This window comes from Thermobia domestica, chromosome 2 (genome assembly GCF_964235325.1).
Source record: "Thermobia domestica chromosome 2, izTheDome1.hap1.1, whole genome shotgun sequence".
In the NCBI taxonomy this organism is placed as follows: domain Eukaryota; kingdom Metazoa; phylum Arthropoda; class Insecta; order Zygentoma; family Lepismatidae; genus Thermobia; species Thermobia domestica.
Genome location: NC_137455.1, coordinates 152,341,276 through 152,369,103, shown reverse-complemented (window position 1 = coordinate 152,369,103; position 27,828 = coordinate 152,341,276). Strand labels below are relative to the sequence as shown.

The 27,828-nt window shown below is 34.7% G+C and overlaps 1 protein-coding gene across 1 annotated transcript in view; it reads left to right on the top strand.

The window, feature by feature from the left end:
- LOC145676509 (protein lethal(2)essential for life-like) overlaps positions 1-17,670 on the top strand; it is a 31,287-nt gene extending 13,617 nt beyond the window's left edge. Inside the window, exons 2-3 of the mRNA XM_081747330.1 lie at positions 8,165-8,599; positions 17,110-17,670. Of these exons, the coding sequence (XP_081603456.1) occupies positions 8,165-8,599; positions 17,110-17,211 (537 nt within the window). The 3' untranslated portion in view covers positions 17,212-17,670. The remainder of the gene's footprint in view (positions 1-8,164; positions 8,600-17,109) is intronic.
- Positions 17,671-27,828: the final 10,158 nt, after the last annotated feature.

Genomic DNA, 27,828 nt, shown 5'->3' with positions numbered 1-27,828 from the left:
TTAAGTGGGAATTCTGAGTGTTCAAATAGGGGAAGGGAGGGTAAGTTGACGATAGTAAGCTTCTATGCATGTTTTGTCAGCCTTGTGTTGATGAAATGTTTCGATTTTATGTTCACGGCAATTATTAGACTTTTGTTTTACTCTGTTAATTGTTTGATGGTTTTAAATTCAAAAGTTACGATGATATTTCACTTTTATTGACCCCATATCATTTTCGTCATCTTACCCTCCTATGCGGGTAAGATGACTTCCATAGGTGGGTAAGATGACGAGACAAAAAGCGAGAACAGAACTGAACTGATTATTGTATTTCAAACGCAGTATTTTGCAGAATACACAAATAATAACATGAATAGAAGAATATGAACACAAGCGCAATGTGATTTCAAGCACAAAAGTCACAGATGTATGCTTTGAATTTTGCTTCTGTTACAGACAATTCAGTACAAGCAACATGGGCCCAATTCTGCCACACATTACAAGCGAACCACGTTTCACTTTTACCATATTCATTATATACTACACACACTCCTTCCCCCAAGACATCGGAATCGTCGTTTTCGTCCATGTAAGTCACTGATATAGAAGTCAGAGGAGTCTACTGAATACATGTCTCCTTCGTATACTACGGAGATTTGTCTTTTCGTTTCCGTGTTCCTTTTTTCTGGGTACGCATATCTTCTTTTGTCTTCTTTTTGGCTTATTTCCCGGCTTTCCTTTCTTTCAGAGTTCTTTTGACAGGACTGCTGGTGATAAGGAACAAAGGCAGCTTCTTTCGCTGTTTCCTTTCTTCGTTAACTGCTTTAGGAAGAAGGGGTAGACCATTGTATGATTTCGCATTTGAGGGTCCAGGGTCTGCATGAGATGGTCCGGGTTCAAAAATGGAAGAATCGGGTTCTGCAAGTGTTAATGCAGGTTCAGAGTGTATTTGGTTAGAATGCGCAAAGGAAGGAGACAATTTTGGAATAGAAGGTTTAGGTACTGATACAGATGATGCAGATGCTGAGTTAGACATTGTAGTTGTTGAATGTTCCGTGGCATTTATTTCAGTTGCTGTGGTCGCTGTAACTTCAGGAACATATTGGTTTTCGGTTGTCAATGATGGCTCGAAATCAGAATAACTGAAAATCTGAAAATTTAATGGCACTAACCCTGTAGTACGTAAACCCTTTATTGCGTAACTGATCGTGGCCACCCTACTATAAACCACATTGAATGGCAGCAACATTCTTTATGCGATTCTCTCCACTGGAGGAGCCATCAAGTAGTCATCACAAGCACGGCTATATGCAGTTTTCAATGGACCATACAGAGCAACATCCAAAGGCTGCATCCGGTGGCTTGTGTGCGGAGGAAATCCTAAGAGGCTAATATGATTTTCTCTGCACACGTTAACTGCCTGTAAGGTAATATGGGATGGGACTCATTCCAGATACCAGCAGAGCCAGGAGGAGCATTGTTCAAAAAGTGTTCCTGCATACGCACCTTGGGGAAAATAAAGAATGGTGAGACGTAGTTGCCAACAGCACTAAAACGACAACCCACACTTACATTCACACCTCTTTCAGCAGAAGAAACTTTAATTACTCTTCGATTTCCTTTTGAACTTAATACGTTTGGAGTTTTCGTGGGTACAGTTGAACAGCCCGTTACATCCATGTTAAAAAATCTGATGAGATTCAAAGTGTTTCTCATTTAAAACATCTTTATAGACATTAAAGAATTATTCAACATTTGTTTTGTTGAAAGCAGCTAGCCTCCCTGCAGATGTAGTTCCGCTTTTCGCAGAGAGTAATGAAATTTATTCATAAAGGTCTTGATGAAGTCCTTGCTGGCCTTCTTCTTTTCTTTGTTGAATCGGTGAGGAATCTTCATAGTCTCAACATAGTCATAAACCATTCTTCCAAATTGCTCCCTTGTTAGGCTCACGCAGCTCGGGCAAGATGACGAATTCGCCATCTTGTCCGCCTATTTGATTCGTCATCTTACGCGAAACAGCCATTTTTTATTGCAAAAGAGACAAATCTGTCATCAAGTTATTTCTGAGTTGCATTGAGCTATTGATATAATTAATATACTACATTGTTTCGAAAAAACAGGAATCATGTCCTGGGGACTTACCACAATAGCTTCAGACGTTATTTTCTGACACCGGAATTTTACAACGAACCGACGTGCAAACAGTCAAACCACTCCTGGTCAACTGGAACACGGCCGATTGGAATAGTTTCTATCTCCCAACACGTGTGGCACTAGTGCCTTCCGAACCGCATGAAGGCTGTGTTGCCATATCACTTCAGGATTCTGATATTGACAATTCGTCATCTTAAACACCTCGTCAACTTACCCTTCTTTCCCCTAGTTAGAAGTATTGTTGAGTAATACTTAAGTTAGAAACACTGTGTTATCATTCTTACTTGTGTATTTTGTAAATTGAAAACACTGCTGAGTCCCAAAATGCAATGTGGAAATCATCCCCCTCCCCGTCGCCAATTCGTATGCGTCCCGTTCTTGAAAGTAAAAGTTCTGGTCACCTTGGCTTCCTCGTCGTCTACGTGCAAGAGTTATAAACGGACGGATGGCAATAGGAATGTGTAGAAGGTGTAACAAGGTACATTGTAAGAATCAATGCCCAGCAAGAGGGAAGCAATATTTACGTGGGTCTATGAACTCGAACCATTTTGTACCTATATGTACAGCTCGACAAAATCAAAAATTGAATAGATCAAAACTTTTGGTGCAGAGGGAAGCTCACAACAATGAAAGCCTGTTAATATCATAGAGGATACGAGGTGAAAGAACTTGCCGACAGTTTAAAATTAAATACAATTGAGTTTCTGTCGGGCAACATATAAACTTCGGTGCAAGAGTCCGAAAAGGATAATGTTTTAGGGCCACCTGAGTGTTCACGTTTCGCGGATGAAATGGAAAAGGCAGTTATTGAAGAAAAGAAGAAGTGCAGTCGTGTGAGACGCAAAAGGAGATTAGTAGATGGAGTAAACTGCAAGCAGCACCTTCTCATCTGACCAACTTGTTAACTTAAAAAAAAAAAAGTTACAGGAAGTCAACTTTTCCCAACAATACAGACGGACGAACGGATAACAGAGTCATTCTATTATTATAAGACTACCCAGAATTTTACATAGCGTAGTTTGGAGTTTGGAGTTTCTCTTTCATATGGAATTTGGAATGAGAAACACTAAGTTCTTACGTGTGCATATGTTCCTATTGTGCGGGAGACCCGATTTCGATTCCTGATGGAAGGTCATCTGGTTTGGACTCGATGTTAATTGTTTGTTCACGTTTCATATAGCATCTGTTGAAAAGAAACGACGTTAATCTTCAAATCAATCAAATCCAATTGCTTGAATGATACTACAAAACGGATTTCTTGCTATCATGAAAATGCATCTCTCAATGTAAACGTTTTTACGAAATATGCTAAAGTGTATTATTACATAGTACGAAAGGATTACATTCTATTAGTGAGGAAAAGTACAAATCTGTTGATTTTTACTTTCGAGTTGACGAAATTAAAGCAGAAAGTATGGTGATCGTGAAAACAGTCGAATTCGAGATTTTAACGGATTTACACCTTTCTTCGTCCATACATATTGAAAAAGGAATTTTTCATCTATCCATCTGTTCCTATATTCGTTTGATCGTCCTGATATAATACACATTCGCCTGGAGGTCATACGTATGGAGACCAAATTTTAAATCCAAGATTTTTATGTGATTCTCCATGTGTCATTTTTTAAATTTTCTTCCTACATTCAAAAGTAAGAGTAGTCTACTGAATAGTGAAAATCAAAATTTGGAATAATCAAAAAGGGCTCAAGCGATTTTGTTCATATTTTATAAATAAAATTTCATTAATAACCTGATAATATGGTATAACCTATTTGCCCTGGAAAAATATACAAGTGGTAGTTTGTTCTTAGGGATATTTCTTTCGAACGGTTTTCTTAGAAACGACTCAAGCGATGTTGTTCATATTTCATAATTAAAATTTTCAATAATTACTTGATAATATGGCATAACATATGTGTCGTGTACTAGAGGTAGTTTATTTTTACGGGTGAATTTTTTTTCGACCGATTTCCTCAAAAGTAACTCATGCAATTTTGTTCATATATCATAAATAAATATCGAATTTCATTAATAACTCTATAATGCATAAATTACTCTTTACGAACAATTTCACACTTGGTAGTTTACTGAGGGGCGTGGTGGCTCAGTGGTAGAGCGTTCACCTCCGGTGCTTGGTGTCCCTGGTTTGATCCCAGCTCGCGCCGTGTGGACTTTGTGATAAACAAACACCTTGCTCGTGGGTTTTCTCTGGATTCTCCCGTTTCCTCCCACTTTCTTCATTCCACCATTTCACTCATCTCTCATCATCACCGTCTCCTTTGGCCTAACCGGCGTAATCGTGGGACGTAAAACTTAATAATTTCATTTTTTGGTAGTTTACTCTTGAGGTGAGTTTCTCTTCAGACTACTTTCTCAAAAACAACTCACGCTATTTTGTTCATATTTCATAAATAAATGTATTACTAGTATCCAGAGGCGAATCTACAAGGTAAAAACTGGCATGCCAGCCAGACCCCAGGCTATGATAGGTACATCGTGAGTTTACTATACACTTCCAAAAATATATAAATAATAGCTTAAATTATTTTTGTCACTCAAAAACTGGAAAGGCCTTAGACGCCCCGGCCTAGATCCGCCACTGCTAATATCCCTATAATGTTCCATAAATAATTTCCATGAGAATATTCACAAGAGGAAGTTTACTCTTTTTTTTTTTTTTTTTTTTTTTTAACAGTTTTGTGAAATACGTCTTCCGTGATTTTGTTATTTTATATACAGATATTTCACTAATAACATAGGCATAAATGATATTCTTATGGGAAAAAAATTACAAAGAGTAGTTTACTTTTGGGGATGAATTGTCTTTGGGCGAAATTTTCCGGAAAACCCTTATAATTTAACAAGAATATGTTTCACTAACAACTGCAACACATCATTTATAGTTTAAGGAAATGGAGCGAGATAGTTTAGTGCAGTAGCCCGTATCTTTTATTTTCTACCTTCTATCAAGATCCAGTTGATCACTTGTGTAAAAACTGATAAATATGAAACTGAAACAGTTACTAATTATATTTAAACATTTAAAATTCATTCTGAATTAAACCATGTATTTTTCTTTTATAATTACACTCTGCCTCCAGTGGAGACATACAATTAGCAATTTTGTTTTATTTTAGATTGAACATTTATTATATGTGTATTCTTATAAATTTCATGTTGAAAATGTACCTAAGGATTTTCATATAATAAACTAAATCTGTTATTTTCGGGTGCGATTAACTTGGTCCCGACATTGGAAAGAACGCATTTAGAAATCGACTTGGGGAAACTAATTTAAGGAGAGTTTTAATAATTTTTGATGAAATGGGGTAAGTCTACTAATTCGATTTTGTGAGAATAGAATAGGACTAATGATTTTCAAGAAACGAAACGACTCTATCCATTTTCGGATGCGAGAAATCCATTGATCTCTTTCTATCCCACTAATGAATTCTCGATATTCTAGATAATATATTGATAATGGAACGATTTTGAGATTGACTTAAATAATAGTAATTTATCGCAGTTGGTACGTACCTTTGGGATGAGTGGTCTAATTTTTGAGCCCCCGTGATAAAGGTAGAGAATCTTTCGATATTTATCCGTATCCTGAGGCAGTTAGCCTCAATTGACTTGAGATAGTAAACTTTGATTAGAGAATAGAGACAATAGGTAGAACAATTGGGACAGAGACCTTAATTATCTAATGTAACAAGGTTTTTGTCCCTTTTTTTGTGAAAGTCTCGTCTCATTTCGATTTTTGAATTTTTTTAACTCTTCTAGGATTAAAATTTTGTATATTTACATATAGAATTTATATCCTGATTTTTCTCTTAATTTCATCTAGAAGTTATCAGAATCTTTCGCATCACGAGAGGTCCACGAACGGTGGAATATAACAAAATGTAAACTACATTTATTATTGAAGTACATTGTGTAATGACTTTTGCATCTTTAAACGTTGATAAATGCTCTTCATTGTGTTCATACAATCATTTGATCAATTTATAGTTTTTATACTACGAATTATGAAACACTAAAACAATGTTTGAACTCTAAGACTTGTATGAACAATTCGTGAAATTTCTCGTTTCGACAAAGAAAAAAAAAGTACTTGTCTCGATTCTCAATTGGGCATTATGTGCATGATCTGATCATATAACACTTTTGGACGGTGAGTTTAAGTTTAGTTTAATAAAAACAGTTTATGAGTTTAGTCTAATCAATAATTTAAAAGAGGAATCTTAAAACTATGTAGAAATTAAATAGGCTCTTACGTAGAGCAACAATTATGAAACCAACCTGGGTCTGCAATAAATAAATAAAAATAAATAAATAAATAAAATATTAAATAATACTTTTGATAAAGTGGATAGTTTCAAATATCTAGGATCGGTATTAACAGAGGAAAATCATATTCACGAAGAATTAAATGTCGACGAAAAGCAGGGAATTCGTGTTACTATTCGGTTCAAAATCGGTTGTCGTCGCGAATTTTGTTGACGAATCTGAAGCTTAAAATATACAAAACGATAATTATACCTGTTGTTCTGTATGGTTGCGAAACATGGTCGCTTACTCTGAGGGATCAACATAGACTAAAAGTATTTGAGAACAAGATCCAGAGACGAATATTCGGACCCAAGAGGAACGGGGATGGGGAATGGCGGAAACTTCATAACGAGGAACTACGTAATTTATACGGTTTACCCAACATTGTTAGGGTCGTCAAGTCTAGGAGGCTTAGGTGGGCGGGTCATGTAGCTAGAATGGAAGAAAGTAGAAACGCTTTCAAAGTCTTGACTGGAAGACCAATCGGAAAACGACTATTAGGAAGACCTAGGCGCAGATGGGAGGACAATATTAAGATGGATCTCGCAGAGATTGGAATACAAAGTAGAAACTGGATGCAGTTAGCTAAGGATAAAAGTCAGTGGAGAGCTTTTGTGAACGCGGCATTGAACCTCCGGGTTCCATAGGCCATAGAGTTAGTTAGTTTTAATAAATAATAATAATAATAATAATAATAATAATAATAATAATAATAATAATAATAATAATAATAATAATAATAATAATAATAATAATAATAAGTGAATAACAAGTGGAATTAACTTACTTCGATTAATTCAACCCAGACACAGCTTTGCACGATCCAGTAAGTCATAAGCTGTAAATGTGTTTAAAAGTATCTAATTATAGTACCTTCTGGATAATGGAAACATAATTTAAAAAGAGTATCAATGATGCCTTAAATTTGGGGGAAAGAAAGTAATCACAGGTGGTATGCGGGATGTAACACATTTTTGGGCCAAGTATTCACGAACAATCACAACGGGACGGACTCTTCAGTTTCTGTTTCTCCGTTAAGGAATGGGGCACGAAACGTGCCCACAGCTTCAATTTTTAAAAATCCTCCTTTATTATTGGCGAAAAGTTATCTTTTTTACCGCTAGGAAGTTTGATATCAAATTCTGAGCCTCGTATTTCAGTAATTTAAAATAATATCCCTAATTTTGTCAGTCATTTCAGTTATTTTGACAGACTTGCTTGGATCCTTGTCATCTTCCACAGACTTCCTGCCAGTATTGAATCACTTATCCCATTCAAAACTAAGGCAATGAGAAAGACAGTTGTCTCCACTAACCTTTATCAATATCTTAAAAGTTTTCGTTGGAGTTTTCCCCGCGTAGAACTTGACTTTCACTCGTTACCCCATTGTTGAAACAGTGCAAAGTATCACATCACCACGTCACGTGTCACATTAACCACCGACCGAACTGGAAATGTCTGCACATGTTTCCAAAATTAAATGTAAAATCCATCACTATTAACAAGAAACTTTCCTGGCGAAAACTAATTTTGCAGAAAAAAGCAGTCTTGTTTCCTAATTGCCGTACTGTGTACATCTCAAAGAATAAATTATAAAATGAACAGTACACACTGAATGCTAGATTTCAACAATTTTCATGATCACATATGATTGTGGTATCAGATAAATTTTATTTATTTATTTATTTATTTATTTTAGATGTCTTTGGTTCCTCTGATGTTTCGTGACTGGTGGGAAGATTTTGACCGTCCTCTCCGACTTTTCGACCAGAACTTTGGTCTTGGTTTGAAACACGATGATCTGTTCCATCCAAGTCTTTTGAGATCTTCAGGTTATCTCCGACCATGGCGACATCTGCCCAGACAAAACAGCGGAACATCCAGCGTACAGATCGACAAGGATAAATTCCAAGTCATTTTGGACGTTCAGCAGTTTGCACCAGGAGAAATTACCGTCAAAGTTGTCGACAACTTTATAACAGTTGAAGGAAAGCATGAGGAGAAACAAGACGAACATGGGTTCATTTCCAGACATTTTGTTCGCAAATATACGTTACCTAGAGATACGGAACCAGATGCAGTCACATCTAGTTTGTCGTCTGACGGAGTACTTACTATCACGGCACCTAAGAAGGTAAGAAAGAATTTAAATATTAGTATAGCACAATTTATTTGAATTAGTGAAGCAAGATTAATTAAATCTATTTTAGAATAAAAATATACAGGAAATAATTTCAGTAGACCAAACAAGTATAAAAAAGATAGAAATGAAAGTGACTAATTGGTAGGTGATATTAAGAAATATAGTTTTTACGCCAGTTCAAAACAGAAGATTTTTTTTAATATATACATTTTTCTAAATTAATGATAAGTGTCGCAATAATTTTGAAGCACATTAACGGGTATGATTCTCAGTGCGACTTTGTCTTGATTAACTTTCAAGATGTAAAGGAGTAAATCTGTTTAAATCTTAACTAGCAAATTAGGTTGGCTCAGCATTAACCCTAATTCGTCATTTTTGCCAGGGCCGGCGGAAGGGGAAAATATCACCCGGGCAAAGAATCTATATGGCGCCCCCTACAACCCATTGGTATTACTGAGTTTAAATTTGCTATGCTACCTTACAGATAGCTGCTTTTAAAGGATAACTCCTTGAACTCTATAACTATAACTATAAGAATCAATTATCAAACTGAGTAAGATCTTAGCTTTTGTCAGTTAAATACACAGAGTAAGTTTTGGTTAACGATATACGAAACAATTATTTACACATGAGCATGCAAAATATTCTACGTCACTGATTAGAAATTTACAGAGCGATTCAAGAAACAACGATTTATATAAAATTAAGATTGATGATGCGATACAGCATTTATTTACACATATATACATAAACAACCTTGTTAACTGCGAAAGAGAACACATAATAACAGAACAAAAGAACTGAACAAAAAACATACAAATATATTTTGTAACAGCATTGTACAAAGATTTCGTAATACAAATAATACAACCAGTAATATAATTTTATATCTTTATACAGTTTTAATGCAAATTGTCCTTTGACTTGTTTACAATGCTAAGTAAAGTTAACTTTTCGTGCCTTTTTCTCTGCAAAGTCTTTATTTAAAGTATCAGTGTCAAGCTCACACAGAATATCACATTCAATAGACATCATAGAAAGGCCTACAAGACGCTCTTGCGTCATCGTTGATCGTAGGTAGTTCTTTATAAGTTTCAACTTGGAGAAACTTCTTTCTGCTGAAGCTACACTTACAGGAATAGTTAGTAAGATTCTTAGAGCAATAGTTGCATTTGGAAATAACCCAATAAGGGAGTTCTTGCAAATATATGTAAGTACTTGCAACGGTTTGCTCCCACTTTCAGAACCGAGAAATGAAGGTAAAAGTAAGAGCTCTTGATATAACTGAAATCCGTCAATATCACAGTGATCTTTGTTAAAGATAGCTGTAAGTCCTTGCAACACTTTAGTAAATACTCTTTGTCCGTTATTGGATGGATGTCATACAAAAACCCAAATATTTCTTGCGACAAAAGAAGAACACGAACACCATGAAGCCTGCACTACATGTACATGACTACTGATTTATAATTTTCTTTCACGAGACATTTGACAGTACAAACAGAACTAATTTCTTTTTGGTTGCCGATAACTCAATATTGTTTGTGTGTATTGTTAGAGCGGCCGACATAGCTTTGTCGCAAGGAGAGCAATTGTCGGCACCGCGGCGGTTGTAAGTGTCAGAGCGTGTTATTGTTGCTCAAAACTTCCAACTCTCAACAATAGCCTTTAGCTTTGTCAGCGGAGATTTTTTTATAGACAAATAAGGTGAAGGGATGAAGGGATTTCCTTTATAGGAGATTCAAGAAGAAACCGGGGTTGTTATAAAGAGTGAGGCCTATGGCATGAGGTAGTAACCAATGTTGCTACACAATTTATGAAAAAGTTAATTTTTAGTTCACCGTTTACAATAATATAAATTTAGCAAGGACAAGGATTTTGGCGCTCCCTAAACTCCCTAAAATTTGGCGCCCCGGGCGGTCGCCCGGCTCGCCCGGCCCTTCCGCCGGTACTGATTTTTGCTGAGATTTTTCTTAATTTCATTAGCACGTGTAAATACAACCAAATTCTATTGCTTTCTTGCTCAAAACTTTATTTAATAGAAGAAATTTAAATTTAGCCAGAGAAGTTTTAGAGACATGTTTTCTCATACTTAATTACACACATTTTGTGGACACACCAGAAAAACATTTTCTATTGTTCACTGGATAACACAAAATTTATTTTAGTGATTCTGTTTGTGTTCCTTTGCGTGCTATCTTATCAGGGGCACAATAAATGTCCGTTTGCAATGTAAAAAAAAAAAAAATCGGGAGAATTTCATGGTGTTAGCGCTAAATCTGTAGAAAACACGTAGATTTTGTGCAAGTATGATCAATTCTTTGTTTTTATGCATAACATTTCCTTGAATATGGCAGACAGTCATGGTAACATTTTCAAAAAAAGATATTTTTAAAACTGTTACCACGAATGTCACTAATCATATTGTCAGTATTTACATTGAAAGTATGATGTTGACTTTAGTACAAACAGTACAAACCGAGCGAAGGCTACACCTGGAGTGTTCAGAAAACAAGACAATCAAATTCAATTGCCAAAGTTGTGGCAAAAAGAAACATAAAGTTGATAAGTACATGGGAAAGTTAGCATTAAAAAGAATGTAAGAGTTATTTACAACATCACATATTCTTGAGGTAAACCTTTTAAACTCTGAACGGAGCTTCAGATATACATCTTAAAGATGAAATATTCCCAAAATGACGAAAAGGGGACTTCATTTCTTTGTTCACTGAACACGCCAAATGTACAAAAATCCTATTGGAAAGACATAATTTGAAATATATATGTTTGTACTTGGAATAACTTACCTATACGACAGATTTTGCCCTTATCTTTAAATTTTGAATTGACTTTCACTTGTGCTCTAGTGTCAAAATTCAAAACATAAGAAGTCAAGAAAATGTGCACCACAGTGTTTGGTGCAGATCATGTTAATCAACATATGAAACATATTAAATGAAGTATTACAGTATACGTTTCTAATTACATGATTTTTAATCCCTTAAATGTAGATGGTCTTATTCCCATTAACATTAAAAGATGGTTAACGTATATATTTCATAGTACATTTTATAGCATACATTGTTAATTATCTGCACATGTTATCATGTCTTTGAAATAAAACCCAAAACAAAATTTTATTTGTATCAGTTAGTTAAAGTTTTTAAATCGTTTTTACATCCGTATATATTCAATATACTACATTACGTCATTATTATTTTAGAAAATAACGTTAGATTTACAAATAAAAAGAGCTCAAGGAACCTCCTTTGAACTTAAAAATTTTATTCCAGTTTGTTGAGCTGCGTAAATATCAAATAACTGCATTTATGAGTGGAGTTCAAAAACATCTCTTTCTGCATGAAATACTTAAATCTGTATTATTATTATTATTATTATTATTATTATTATTATTATTATTATTATTATTATTATTATTATTATTATTATTATTAATAATAATAATAATAATAATAATAATAATAATACACTACCCTTCATTCCATAAATAAATAAATAAAGTAGCTCCAAAGTAGATGAAGTTGAAGAAAATGTTTTGTAGAACTAAGGATTTTTTTCTAGAATGGAACTAGAGAAAAGAAACAATAAAAAATAATACACTAGTTTATGAAACTACAAGTTTATTCTGTGGAAAATTAAATACTGAAAGTAATACGGCCGATAAGATTTGTTTTGATGGCCGATGGCAATGCAGATGTGATTCTTATGAAGTGACGGAGAACGGTAGAATCTCGAGCATATCCACAAACATAAGACGTTCCTTTGTTCACGTCAAAGGCTTGTTTTTTATATACAATATAATATTATATTCATACATGTGCTGTTAATTTTTTCAAATCAATTTGTCTTATCTTCGTTTCATACATTAGATACAGAGGTTAATCCGTTTCCATAGGAACAAGTTTTTGCTTACCTAAGGTATTCCATTCCGCCACCATCAATCAAGCTTGATTTGATTTTTTAGCAGGACCATTTTTTAGCAGGACATCGCAGAACCCACTGCAGCAGACTTCGTTGCATTTGCATCCAAAGTATTGTCCCACTCCTGCTTGCAAGCTTTTTAGAGGCCATTTACCTCGAAAACCCGACGTGATGAAATGTTCTTCTTGAGAATTCCAAAAGCACAGCACTCTAAACTCTTAAGGGGGCAGACTACTAAATATTTTTGAAAAACTAGTAATTTTTCTTTTGCCCGTTTTTCGTAAGTGAAAAGAGATAATAAAATGTAACTTACCACACTAATAGATAATATTATTCTACGCTCGAAAGAATTTTCAGTGTTGCCATCCATAGAAATTACAGTGTGACCAGAATTTGAATTACTCAAAAATCTAGGTAAAGGCAGCGACTAGAAAAATGAACTCAACGGTAATTGATAACTTATCATGCTGTCTAGGTTTCTTGTTTACTACTTTTTAAATAATTTTTCTATTTATTTTGTAATAACTTATTTATTTTGTAATAATTTATGTAAGGTTTATAAAATGAGTAGAAAGATTATTTAAAAAGTAGTAAACAAGAAACCTAGACAGCATGATAAGTCATCAATTACCGTTGAGTTCATTTTTCTAGTCGCTGCCTTTACCTAGATTTCTGAGTAATTCAAATTCTGGTCACACTGTAATTTCTATGGATGGCAACACTGAAAATTCTTCCGATTCGTATTTTCGAGTGTAGAATAACATTATCTATTAGTGTGGTAAGTTACATTTTATTACCTCTTTTCACTTACGAAAAACGGGCAAAAGAAAAATTATTAAAGCGTTTTTCACAGTCCTTTGCACCTTTCAAAAACAAACCGCGTAACTTGATGTTGTATCACTGCGCACACGACTATTTGCTGATTGGTGAAGAGGAAAATGTTTCGTCTGTTTCCCGCAATATTTCTGCAGCAGCACGTGCATGTATTTCTGCTACTGCGATGTGCATTACTCGTCTTAATCTCACACCATTGCCGTGATATAGGGCAAAATATCCAATACTATATAATCCCCCCTCCTTTAAGAGCAACTGAACATTGCTATTTTTCCCCAAACTGTAATTATAGATGAAATTACAATGATTTATGTCAAATTGTCAACTGAATGATAAAGAGATGGCGCTGGTATGTAACAGCAAGCATATTTATCATTATGGGAGATTATTTCTTTTTCATCTATTACGTAAATCATTAAGCATATCCATGAAAAACAGATGGTACTTTTCCCCCTTTGGTTCAATTTTTTGATGTGCTTTCTTAGCATGCGAATGTACAAATACTATCTTCAGTACTACAAAGTAAGTAAATAAATATTCTATGAGAACATGAAAATTAGCTATTATAGGTCTTAATTTTCTTCAAGTGAATTGAACAACGTTGATATAGTTTGATAAAGTATTTGCTTTTCTTCTGCACTTACGGGTTTGCCTTGTTTATGTTTAACAGAATAACTCGGAACAGCAGGTAACCTGCTGGCTTCCTTGGGCGACATCTTTAAATTGTGGCGCGCACTTCTTGTGTTTTGTCATTTGTTGTAACAGTTTTCCCTTACAAATTCGATTTTGGTTCAAGATTTCGATCCCATATAGATACATACTTTGAGTTGAAACCTAAATGTTCTTAATGTGCCTTAACAATACATGAATTACCATAATACATTGCATTTGTTGTGTACTATTTGCTCATGGAAGAATAAGCTGTTATTAGTCTCATTTTCAATATTGCTAACTCATAGTTATTTTCAGTTTTTCACAAAGAATGGTTCTCAAACAGTTGTGCCATTTCATGAAAATGGGCTAAGAAAATGAAAAAGAGAAATCAAGTGAACTCGCTGTTCTTATTGAAGATATTTTAATAAGTTCCTTATAGTATTTCAGATCTTTGTTTGACCTTGCATTAGAGACGAGTCAATTAAAAAAAAAGAGAGAGAGTGCGTGAGGGGGATAGAGAGAAGTTAAAGAGGATAAAACATGTTTTAGTGATTCACTACGAAGTAATATGAGGCTATTTTTTTCAGTTATAATTTGTATATCGCCTTTTTAAAATGCGATCAGAATAAATGACCATTTAAAAGATGCAAAAACCGAATATTCGGTGCCAGAAATGAAATAGTGTACAAAGGAATCTTCAACATTTAAGAATTTTTATAATATTGGATAGGAATGTTCATAACTTTTGAGTCTTATTTTTTATCTGGCTGCAGTGAAATTAAGAGGAGGTACTATGTGCATGTTAAATAATGTGTCTTTATTCCTATGTAGAATCTAAAAAGTTTCTTGGAGTTTGTTGAATAAGATGTCGATAGAGTCTTCATACTCTCATGACTGATATTAGTTTATGGCGTAACTTTTCTGTTAGATATCAAATGAAAGGATAAGTCACGAGGATTCAAAATATATTTCATAGATATTTTATTACATATAACAAAGGAAATAAAATAATAAATTCTCTATTCAATAAATAAGTAAACTCATTAGTTTTCAAGTTCTTGCAGAATGAACAATTGCTTGTTCCAGACACTCGCTCGCCTATAATGGAAACGTACAAGGAGCTCAATTTTGAAATGAAATGAAATGACATTTTTCGAGTTTTGCGTAACACGATTATGCAGGCTAGGCTAGGCTAAAGGAGACGGTGATGATGAAAACATGAATGAAATGTTGGAATGAAGAAAGTGGGAGGAAACTGAAGGACCCAAAGGAAACCCACGCACACGGTGTCTGTCTACCACAAGGTTCACTTGGCGCGAACTGGAATCGAACCAGGAACCCCATGTGCCAGAGGTGAACGCTCTACCACTGAGCCACTGCAGCTCCCCAAAAGCTAAATTTTGAATAGAAGTCGTGAGTACAACTGCACATGTTTCTAGATCTGATAATTAACTCCTTTGTGGCTATATGATCCGCGTACTCGTCGTCGGGCGGGAGATCCGCGTTTGGTTTCCGGAGGAAGTTCATGTAGTTCGGATCACTCGTTCGGCTGTAGGTCCAAATCTTATAGAACCTTGTTGTTGAAGAGGACTATAAACTTTAACCCATCCATCCAACCATAGATCTGCTAGTAGGAACACTAAGCCATCATGTAATAGTGGCTCTGAATCCTAACATTTTAGTTAGATTCTCAGTTAGAGGAAACGTTAGGAGTGGGGATAGTAAGTTTTAGTTGTAATTTACACTGGTAGAAAAAATTCAAAGTTCTGCCCTTCTTCCTCCTGATGCGTGTATGCGTTTATATAGTAGTTCAAAGATTCAGGAGAGCAGCGCGTACGCTACTGCAAACGAGACAAAATGGTTCCTGATTCTCTTATCACAAGCCCATGCCATTTTATTTTTAATATCATTGTTTTTCCCTCTTCAGTTTGTTTATTCATTTCTTAGCACAAAATTGCATATAACATTTTTTGTTTAATTAGTTGGCAACATTTGTGCACTGCAGTCTGCATTGTTTACAAGGAGTGCAAAGCTTCGTGAAAATCAGATTAGTTTTTCAAAAATATTTAGTAGTCTGCCGCCTTAACAGAAATATCTTCGAAATATCATGAATACCAGTTCCAGCTGTCATGAATCGGTAGAAGGCAAATGTGATTTCCAGGTTTATCTTTGTGCAATTCCACGTGAAGGAAGTCATCGCCATAAAATGCTGGTATTTCGTTTGTGTAAACTGAATATATGACATGTTGTTGGTAATAAACATCATTAATTTTGACAATATATATAAAATTTCTTTGTATTGGCGCACAAAGTTACAGCGATCTTTTTCATGAAGGTCACTATGGCTGATGGCTCGAAAATCAGGTAGATAGATCGTAGACTCATGCTTCGTTCATTGTCAAAACAATTTCTAGCAGTTACGAGTTATATGGCTTTCGTACAGTACTTTTGCAGTCTCAGTTTGTGATCGATTGTAGGATTCAGTGTTAAATGGGCTACATGTAATCATTTGACCATAAAACGCTGTGCTAATGGACTTCCACAGACCGTTATACTCCAGATCCTCTTTCGCACTGATCTTGTGAATTTCACTAACACCCTGTTTGGATACGATTTCATTGATGTGGGTTGTGGAGGAGGCTGCTGTGCGTAACGTTTAATTATGACACTTAACAGTGACCCTTTCTACAACAAAACCGTTGCTCTTAACTGTTCTAGTATGAGGAAAATACTAAAGCTTGCATGGAAATGAGCGACAACGTAATCTTCCCTCCATTTTTTTTCGACAGCATTTTGCCCGCTACAACACCTTCACTCTTCTACGTAACAGCTGAGAGATTGATCCTTTGTATGTACATTAGTTGCTTTGCGTAATCGATCTGACATGTGTTTCTGTCTTCAAGTTGATCATATGGAAACAAATCAAGCTCTGTACTCTCTCTGTGTATAATCCTACTGTCAATAGTATCATTAAGACTCTTCTATTGGCATGGTAGAAGTAGCAGACACATTTATTCTTTATATGTATTAATTTCATTATTTATATTATTTTGAATATTTTTGTGTTCCAGGCTCTGCCACCTCCATCATCGAATGAGAGACTTGTGCCAATAACACAAACAGGAATACCTGCCAAGACTGAAACAACACAACCTATTGTGAAATCACCTTGAACAGCGAACGTCTCGATCAATAACAAAATAAAATAAAACTATCTTTGAAAAAGGTAAAACAAGATACTGATAACATATTATATTTGTAACTTTGTTGACTGGAGAATCTTTTCCTGTTAATGAACTTCTGTATATACACAGAGACGATAGACCTTATTTTCAAACAAATGAACGTTATTTGTTCTTTGTTCACCTCTAGCAGTTCAAATTTTCACAAATACTAGCAGTTGTTTCACTGTTGTTATTACATATTTGTTTTGATAGCTTTAACAATATTTCATGCCAAAGAAATGCATCAATCATTGAATGTACTGGAGAGAAAGATGCTTCTATAAGAAATTGTACTACAAACACCGAAAGTTTAAACAACTATCCAGAAACTATAAGAAATCAATGCCAAATTTAGTTTATTCCTTACATTTTTTGTATTTGCAAATAAATTTTGTATTGACAAACTTAGTTGTCTTTGTTTATTTTTCAAAAAGTCTGTTATTGTTAATCTACTTGTAAAGTGCTCTACACAGAAAAATCCGTTCTCCGGACAGCGTTATATTGTACAGCGGGGGACACTTCTAAATGGCACACCTTAGCCGTAAATCTCCATATGGCTGTACCATTTAGAAGTGTCCCCCGCTGTACAAATATACGGAATCCTCTTGCTTACTACAGAAATCAGTACGAAGCATACGTTATCCGTATGCTATATATGCACTGCCCTTAAATGTTACATCATGCCGTTGCAGGATGTCTGACATCTAACATTTTTCCGTATACCACATGCATATACTTATGTTACATTCTTCAGCTATATGTTATATACGTCCACTTGTATTTGAGATCCTGACCGCCTATATTGTTTCATACGGAAAGTACGTATAAATGAAACACTTATACAGAAAGCATCATAAAACATGCGTTTTCAGTTATACGTCTGCTGTACGTTAAATCCAAAAACTACAGGATTTACAGATGTAACATATGATTTTACATACACCACATACGATTTTTTTCTCAGCGTAATCATAAGAATTTTCATGTAATTAGTTCCGGTTGTTAACATACACCAAAGTTAAAGTTTTTATATCAAATATCCGGACTCAGGCTCGCATCTAGGCAATGACCAGAGGAAGAGCTCAGCCGCCGGAAACTTTCAGTTTGTTTATTCAGATAAATGTAGTAAAACCTGTGTTTAGCGGAATCGAACAAGACTCGCAAAAATTGTCGTCACAGATATTTTCCCGCGTAAGGGAGGCAAACTTCAGCTTTTTTTAAAAAATAAACATACTATAATCGACATAGTGAGATAAAATGTTGTACGTATACCTTATTCTCTTATAGTATTTATTTCTGTTACGTACTAATATACGCAAAACTCATGCACAATGAACATAAAAATCTACCCTACATAAGTTTTTATTTTATATATTTATTTTTAATTTTTTTCCCAAAAGTCAAGGAGAGTTTTCTGTACACTTGCTGCTTGATTTACCGTGAACACTATAATCTGAAAAATCACACTAAGGATATGACTCATTTTGACGTTAAGTAAATATTTATGATTTTTTTAAACGTTTGACAGAATCTTGGCAAGTGTTTAACATTCCTATAATTTTTTCACCTCCTCATCTTTTTTCCGACTTTCCGTATAATTTTTGATTAAGTGATCCGCTGTGTCTATATCAGTTTGCAGACCAATTATAATATTATGCAGACCTATAGGGAATGAGTTACTGCATTTGAAAATGAGGTAAAAGAACAAAGATCTTTTCACAGACAACTACATAGTAATTACATTTTGTCTTACAGGAGGTCCAAAATTTTTCTAAACACTGCATCCTGGATGTTGAAATTTTTCGTTAAAAGGTGTATTATGATTTCCGTTGTCCGTGTAACACAGTTTCCGCTCAATGAAAATAATTTAACATGTTTTTCATCCCTGAATTCACGAAACCGCGAATATATAAGTTTAAAATGAATCTCGGCTTAATAAAGTTTCCGTTCAAGGCAAATTTTACTGTATATTTTCAAGAATTAAGCGATCAAAAATGTAAGGTGAACAGTTAACCCCCAACAATTATGCCACATCCTATCCTATTGTTTTATCTATACGAGCCTGTCTGAAGTACTGCTTGTTTACAAATTACAAAAATCGACTTATATTTCGTATTTTATAACATTTTCATTATTTTAAATTATCTTTCAAATTTTGTATTTTACATCTTATAGATGCTCGTAATGTTCTGAAACATTTTATAAACGTGATCGGAAATAATTTCTTAAGTTCATAACACTGTTTACTTAAATTTTGTAAAATTTTAATTTCCATTCCCAGGAACGGGAGAGGAATTTGTGATTGCCGTCGGAAAATAGGCGATTCCCTTATTTCATTAGAGTCCTTTCGGATATCGATTGCATATATTAGTTGTTCAACATTTTCCCACACCTTTAAAGTTATTAAGGAAAATATAAATCCTTATTATAAAGCTACAAACCCCAAAACATTTAAGACTTACATGTTACACATACATCTAGACCAAACTATTTAAATGTCCTTAATCCATATTATAAACGCAAGAAATCTAAATCTGACAGTCATGCTAATTCCCAATAGTTCACAGTCACGGTAATAGTTGTCTACTGCGTGAGCTGGGCTGCGTTCTACTGATGGCAAGAGAGGCAAGAGATGTTGCTAGCGTGCAGGTAATTTCCAAGAACCCGAAGGGGGGAACAACTAGTAATACTAAAATTTATCTACCATATTATTTAGTAGCGTAGAAAAAAATATTCCTTAGTGAAATAGTCTGTGTTGTCAATAAGCTTTCAGTTGTTAAAGAATAACATTTTGAAATAAATTATGATGCCATACGTTTAGATGATAAGCTGTATCAATCTCAGAAGCATTAACAAGTTTACTGGCATTTTGAATTTTTATAGAAAATAACACACATTTTTTATAAAGGAAGAAGGGTCTGAATTCAACCCGATATATATTCTGGGCATCCTCACACACAACTTCGCCAGAGGTGCATCGATATATATTGAAAGAGAATTCCTTTCCGATGATTCCATATTATCGGTCTATTGCAGGTTTCAGATGAGAAACGACATGGCCTTGAGTTGGCTTCACACGGCGTCCAATTGGCATTGAGCGGTGTTGACAGTTCGCGACAAGCAGTTCTGCACGCTGTCTTCTCGCGCTACTGCGAATCTTGACAATATCACAGGCGCTACTTAGAAATATTGTACTAGCACATTAACTGCTCACTTTACCAAGTAGAAAAAAGAATTACGAACAAATACGTGAAAACTACATCTTTCTATGTCAACTGGTTGTCATGATAGACGCTTTGAAAGGTTTCCATATAAAACAATTAGTAAAACGAGCGTTGAGTCCCGCGTCTAATTTCCAGTGGATTTTGTTTCGATTTGCAAATAGAACTCACAACTTTTATTACAGGATAATCAGGGGTGTAGCCAGCAGGTTGTTCTAGGAAAACATTACTTTCATGGGGAGACAAGCTTTTCACATGTTAAAAGCAGAACAAATTACCTCTTTCACAACATGAAAGCATTTTAACTCACCATACATACATACATACATACTATGCGCATATTATATTTTCACAATGCTTCCTTATCAAAAGACGGATCTTGACAGTACTGAAGTTAAAAACCGGAGTGTAAAAGATGAATCAATAAGCTATTCATAAGAAAATAAATGCTGTTTATAGCAGTCTGTTGATCTGACTTTGTGTTTATGTAGGTTAAAATACTAAAGGAAAAAAAACTCGAAAAAATATTAACTCCGATATTATTATGCAATAATATAGTAGAGTTCACCATGCACCCAGTTAGGGAAATGAGAATATAAAGCATATGATTAATTTTAGTTGTTTCAATTAGGTATAGAAACCGTATTGATGATGATTGATTTTTTTAAATTTTCATATTTTATTATAAAGTCCTTCATTTGCATTAACTGTTAAATAAGTTTATTAAACATATACCAGACGAACCTCATTTTGGAGCTGGAAATAGTTCGGAAAAACAGAGCCCCTTTTCCCCCGTGGCTACATACCTTTGCAATCTGATTCATATACTAACATCGTAAGAGTAAAGCATGTGAAGTTTGTAATTTGTTTTGAAATTTACTTCAAGATAGACCCTTTCTTATTCGAGAGAAGGAACGCAGTATGTTTTCTGTTTCTTTTTTTTTTCACGTTCCACTGCCTTATTTTGTGCGACTTTTAACACCCTCTTTTCTCCTCTATAAGGGAATCAAAAGCATCAGGCGTCTGAATGGTATCATAAATTATCGTAACCCAAAATAAACTCGAGCATATCGAGTTGCTTAGGAATCAGATGGATTACTTTCGTGGCACCTACACCAAGCCCAAGCGTGCTACTTGTTATGAAAACGGAGAAGGAAACAAAGGGGCTAGTTGTGTAGGAACTAACTTAAGAGAATTCATCAGTGTCTCGTTGCTTTCTTTCGTGGTAGTTCGTTTATTCTCCAAAATTATAGTTGACAATGTCTTTAAGCAAACCGAGTACAGCAGAAGTTTTATTTTCTGTCTTCCTTTTTTTCTTTTTCTTTCAAGTGCTACGAAGTCAAGCTCGAAGAATTATTTTTTGTGTTTACAGTTTTTGGAACTCATAAAAATAAATTTACAAGACACAGATTCAGACACAGACGAAATATTAACTGACATAAATGATAGTGAAAGTAGTGTTGAAGACAAGTGTTTAGCATTTCCACTGGAAAAGTTAACATGTAAGTAATTTAGTTGCTATATATACTTCTAGGATGCACATTCAAAATTCTTGAGTTTACTGGAATAGTACATTTACATTGTGAATAATGTTGCCAATGTATATGTCATAATCTCAACTGAAGGAAGAGCGAGAAGGGAAAGGGGAGTCCGAAATCCGGCAACACCGCGCGGAATATCGTGCTCCATTGGCCACTGCCCGTGATGCTTTACGTCTGAAACACACAGTAGTAGTAATCTTCCAAGCTAGGCTTCAGCGGATGAAACACCTCAGCGGATGCTGGGTTAATTATGGCAAAGTAATATGCTTATAGGCAACCATACACTCTTTAGAGTTATTATGGTTGCATAACAACATAGGGTTTGCAATGTAAAGTTTCGGAACACTTACATTTTAAACAAGTGGGTTACGTGTGTGAAGTCGTTTCAGAATTGTTTTTGAATACAAGTTTTATTATTATATTACTTGATTTCTGAATATTAAGAAAAGCGAGGAAATGGGAACGGATCTCAGGAGCACTTTCAAAATTCAGTCAGGTAGTGCAACAGCAGAGCATAACATTAATCGGTTGACTTTTCTTTTTAGGTTATTCAAATCACGATATTTTAATGTTAATTCCTTCGACATCCATAGCCCGTTTAATGCCCTAATTTTCATGAAACGTTTTACACCGATATTTCTCATTTATGGACAATAATCATGTCTCATCAGTGTCCATTATTTAGAAGAGTCACTGTAATTATAATGAAATAAGGTAGAAGATAATTTTCAACACACCTTTGGAAAATACGTAATAAAAACAAATAAAATACAAATCATAGAACATAATAAGCGATTTTATTAATTTTAAACAGAGAAAAAGGGAAGAATAGCAGTTACTTTCCTGAATATATTAATAAGATGGAGTTACTTCCTGCGAGAAAAAATCTTCGCAGTTCACGCTTATCAACTAATTTAAATAAAATGATTCGAACCATACGATTTCTTCTAATTAGGATTTATCTTGCGATTATATATCCAATCACTTGAAACGTATTACGTTTCTAGAGTCTAAAGTTAGCATTTTTGGTTCCATGTTACTTAAGCCTTTCTTCTTCTTCTTCTACTACTACTACTACTAATAATAATAATAATAATAATATTACTACTACTACTACTACTTCTACTACTACTACTACTACTACTACTTATTATTATTATTATTATTATTATTATTATTATTATTATTATTATTATTATTATTATTATTATTATTATTATTATTATTATTATTATTATTATTATTATTATTATTAGTGATGGCATATTTACAGCTATTCAGCTATTCTATCAGAATGTAAACGGTTTAAATACAAAAGAAAAGCTATTTGTAGGTGAAATAAATTGCTGTAAGTATGATTTTTGTTGCGTAACTGAAACATGGTTAAAGAAACAAACTCACATTTTGTACAGATCTCTAAAAATTATAGTGTCGTACGAAAAGATAGAAAATTGACATAAGTTAATAAAATAAAGGGTAGAGTTGTATGGACATAATAAAAAACGAATACTCGTACGAAGTAATGAATCCTCCAGATGAAATATTTGATGTTATAATTAAAGTTTTAATCCCTGAAAATAAACTATTATTATTGTGCCTGTAAACTATTATTATCTACTTTCCACCAGATTTACCGTTGATAGATTTTACTAATTATTGTGACTGGTTATGTAACAATTTACGTTTTTACTCACAAAAAACTGTAATTTTATAATTTTAGGTGATTTTAAGTAGGTGGAATAGATGGAGCTACCGGATATATAAATATAAGTAATTATTATATTAAGAAAAAATCTGAAAATATAGTTGAGTAATGTTCTCTAATTAAATCATTTGAATAGATCATATAACCCCTTTAAGAAGGATAGAGTATTAGACCTACTGTTAACCAATATGGAAAATAATTCAGTAATACTTGAAATTCCACAGTTAAAAATTGATAATTTCCATCCAACTTTTGAATGGAAAATAACAAAAAATGACAATAATAACTTTGGTAACTCAAACCAAACCCAAATCCAAACCCAATGGTTTGGATCTCAAATCAAGGTAGAATTTATGACTTTAAAAACCCAGATTTTCTAGGTGTATATAATGGAATTAAGGAAAAGGATCAGATAGATACAAAGAGTAGTGATATTAATGAAATAACCAATATATTGTATAACAATAGGCCTGTATATGATGTACCAGACAATTGTGTACCAAAGAAACCAAATAGTAATAGGCCTAAATACAAAGACTCCTGGATGCACAAAGAACTGAAATCATTAATCTATATACAAGGTTGCCCATTTTAATCTGTCCACGGAAATATCTCGAAAACGGTTGAACTTCAATCAATTGAACAAAAACTAAAATAGGAAATACCACGCCGCAAATCGAATGGTGATGTCGCTGTGCCTCCCAGGGCCGTTCTTCAACGGGGCCCGGAGTCCAACTTTAAAATTTTAAATAGAAACATGGGGCGAGTGACACCTCGTTCGATAGATCTTTAAAAACTAGAAAGGAATGTGACAAAAGACTTTTCATATCGGTCACCGTATTCAAAATAGCCGACAAGATATGTTTGTTGTATCAAATAAATGTCCGGTAGTACTAATATGAAAACGGTTGAACACAAATGAACCAAATAAAAACTCAAATAAGAAAGCCATGAGGCAAATCGAATGATGTTGTTACGGTGCTCCCCTGGGCCGCCTTTCATGAGGGCCCAGCCCCAACTTAGAAATTTTATGCAAAAATATGGGTCAAGTGATACCTCGTTCGATAGATCTTCATACACTAAACAGAGTTGTGGCAAAATATTGTTCATATGGGTCACCTTTTTTCAAAATGGCCGCCAAGACATGGTGCCTGTAACAGATAAAATGTCCAGTACCACTAATATGAAAACGGTTGAAGATAATAACGGATGAACAGAATAAAACTCCTAGAGGAAAACACAGAGGGTATTTATCATTCCAGGGCTCAAAAATGTTGCAACAAAGGAGAAGATGATTAGAGTAAAAGTGCCATAATGCAAAGGAGGAAATCTAGTTCCTAGAAAATCGTCGTTCCAAAGTCCTCCGTAAGTGGGTGAAGCGGGACGGGAAGAAACGGTGAAATTGCAAGTTTGAACCTTACTTTTTGCAAATTGTATCTACACAGCAAAATGATCTGAAATGTGTTTTTATAACAGATAGAAGGCTGTAATGGGGAAAAGTAGGTAAAATTCTTGTTAAATGGTACCTTCCATTTTGATTGCAGGCAATGATTTGTGCAAAAATGAATCAACTGAAATGAGAAACCAATTTGTCGAACAATGCAATTTTAGAACAACGTGTACAAACGTTGGTTTTGCTCAAAAGTCGTCTGCACAATATTGATTCACTACAGTACTAGTCACTCACTTGTACACCCAAGTGTTTCAGACAAACCATACCTATTGCAAGTAAAAGTGGGGTTCTCATTTGAGATTTTACCATTCATTTCCTCTTCACTCACTTACGGAGGGAGATCGGAAAGATAACTTTCTAAGAATTAGATTTCCTCTTTAGCATAATGTCACTTATACTTTAATAATATTTTTCTCGGTTGGATTATTCTCGAGGCGTGGAATGATAAATACCCTCTGTGATTTTCTATACGAGTTTTATCCTGTTCATTTATCTCCAACCGTTTTCATATTAGTGCTACTGGATGTTTTATCTGATACCGGCATCATGTCTTGGCGGCCATTTTGAATACGGTGACTGATATGAAAAATCTTTTGGCACAACACTTTTTAGTTTTTTAGTTTTCCAAGATCTATCGAACGAGATATCACTTGACCTATGTTTTTCCATTGAAAATTTTGAAGTTGCGCCCTGAACTCCCATGAAAGGCTGCTCTGGGGAAGGGGAACCGCGACAACACAATTCGATGTGCCCCCATGGCTTTCCTATTTGAGCTTTTGTTTGGTTCATTTATGTTCAACCGTTTTGCTACTGGACGTTTATCTGATAGAGGTAACATATCTTGACGGTTATTTTGAATACGGTGACCGTTATGAAAAATCTTTTGCCACATCCCTTTTTAGTTTTTAAAGATCTATCGAACGAGGTGCCACTCGCCACATGTTTCCATTTAAAATTTTAAAGTTGGTCCCCGAGCCCCCTTGAAGAGCAGCCCTGGGGGACACCGCGACATCATTCGATTTGCTGCATGGTATTTCCTATTTGAGTTTTTGTTCAGTTTATTATCTTCAATATTTTTAGAGATATTTCCGTGGATGATTAAAATGGGCCACCCTGTATATAAAATTGAAAACCATTATGTGACTCTTAAATCTCCTGAACCGCCAGACCAATCTCGATCAAATTTGTAACATGGATGAGGTTCGAGGCTGGGCTGGTTTTAGGCTATTCACTTTGACGCTAAAACTGAGGGTTGGGGGAGGGGAAGGGGGTATAAATAAATAAATATAACTTAACTTCTGAACCACTCGAAGGATCTTGATCAAATTTTCAACATAGATGAGGTTCAGGCCTGGAATCGTTTTTATGATTTAAAATCAATTTGTATAAGACTGAAAGTGACTATTTTTGTAGCTTAATAACTCTTGAACTATCCGACCGATCTCAATCAAATTTTTAAGATACATCACATTTTTGTAATTTCACTTTAACGTTACATCCTAGGGGAGGGGGAGGGGAGGGGGACGAATAATTAAAAACTAATAAAACCTAATAACTCTTGAACCACCCAACCAATCTCGATCAAATTTTCAACACATATAAGGATCGGGCCTTGGGAGTTTTCTATAGTTTCACTTTGACGAACCAATGTAGGGGAGGGGGAGATATATATGTAAAAAAATAAAAATAAAAATAACTGCCTTTGTGACATCATCCCTGTTAAACCATCCGACCGATCTCAATCAAATTTTCAACATACATGAGTTTAGGGGTAGGGATTACTTTAGGCTACTCACTTTGACGATGCAACATAGGGGAGATGGAGGGGGAGGGGGAGAGAAATTTAAAAATGATCAAAATGACCGATATTAGTGTTGAATCCATAGTTTTCGGGGTCGATGAGAGAAACAGTGACACTTCTGATGCTGTTTCAACACAAGTTCAACCCTAATAGTTGGGTAGAGGGAGGGTATAACGTATGGGAGGGGAATAAACATTTAAAAATGATCGAAAATGACTAATATTAGTGTCGAATCCATAGTTTTAGGAGTAGCTGAAATTAACAGTGACAGTTCTGATGCCATGTGCCGCAGCACGGAGGAGGGGGAGCTATATTTCCTATATAAAAATGATCGAAAATTACCAATATTAGTGTCTAATCCATAGTTTTCGGGATCATTCAGATGAACAGTGACATTTCCGATCTGGTTTAAATCCAAAATCAGCCGCGCCACTTGGAGGAGGGGGAGAAAGAGAGATATATATATATAAATGATCAAAAATGGCCACTATTAGTGTCGAACTTATAGTTTTCTGGGTCACTTAGATGAACAGTGATACTTTCGATCCCGTTTAAGTCCAAATTCAAACCCTCAACTTGGGAGAGGGGGAGGAAGAGATATTTAAAAATTATCGAAAAATGACCGATATTAGTGCTGAATTCATATTTTTTGGAGTCGCTGAGATGAACGGTGACACTTCCGATGCCATGGCCCGCAACATGGAGGATGTGGGAAAATATATATATATATGATCAAAAATGACCGATATTAGTCTTGAATCTATAGTTCTTGCGGACGCCGAGATGAACACTAATTGAATTAAGAAAAAAAATATTTATTTCTGCAGTATTAGAACACGAATCAC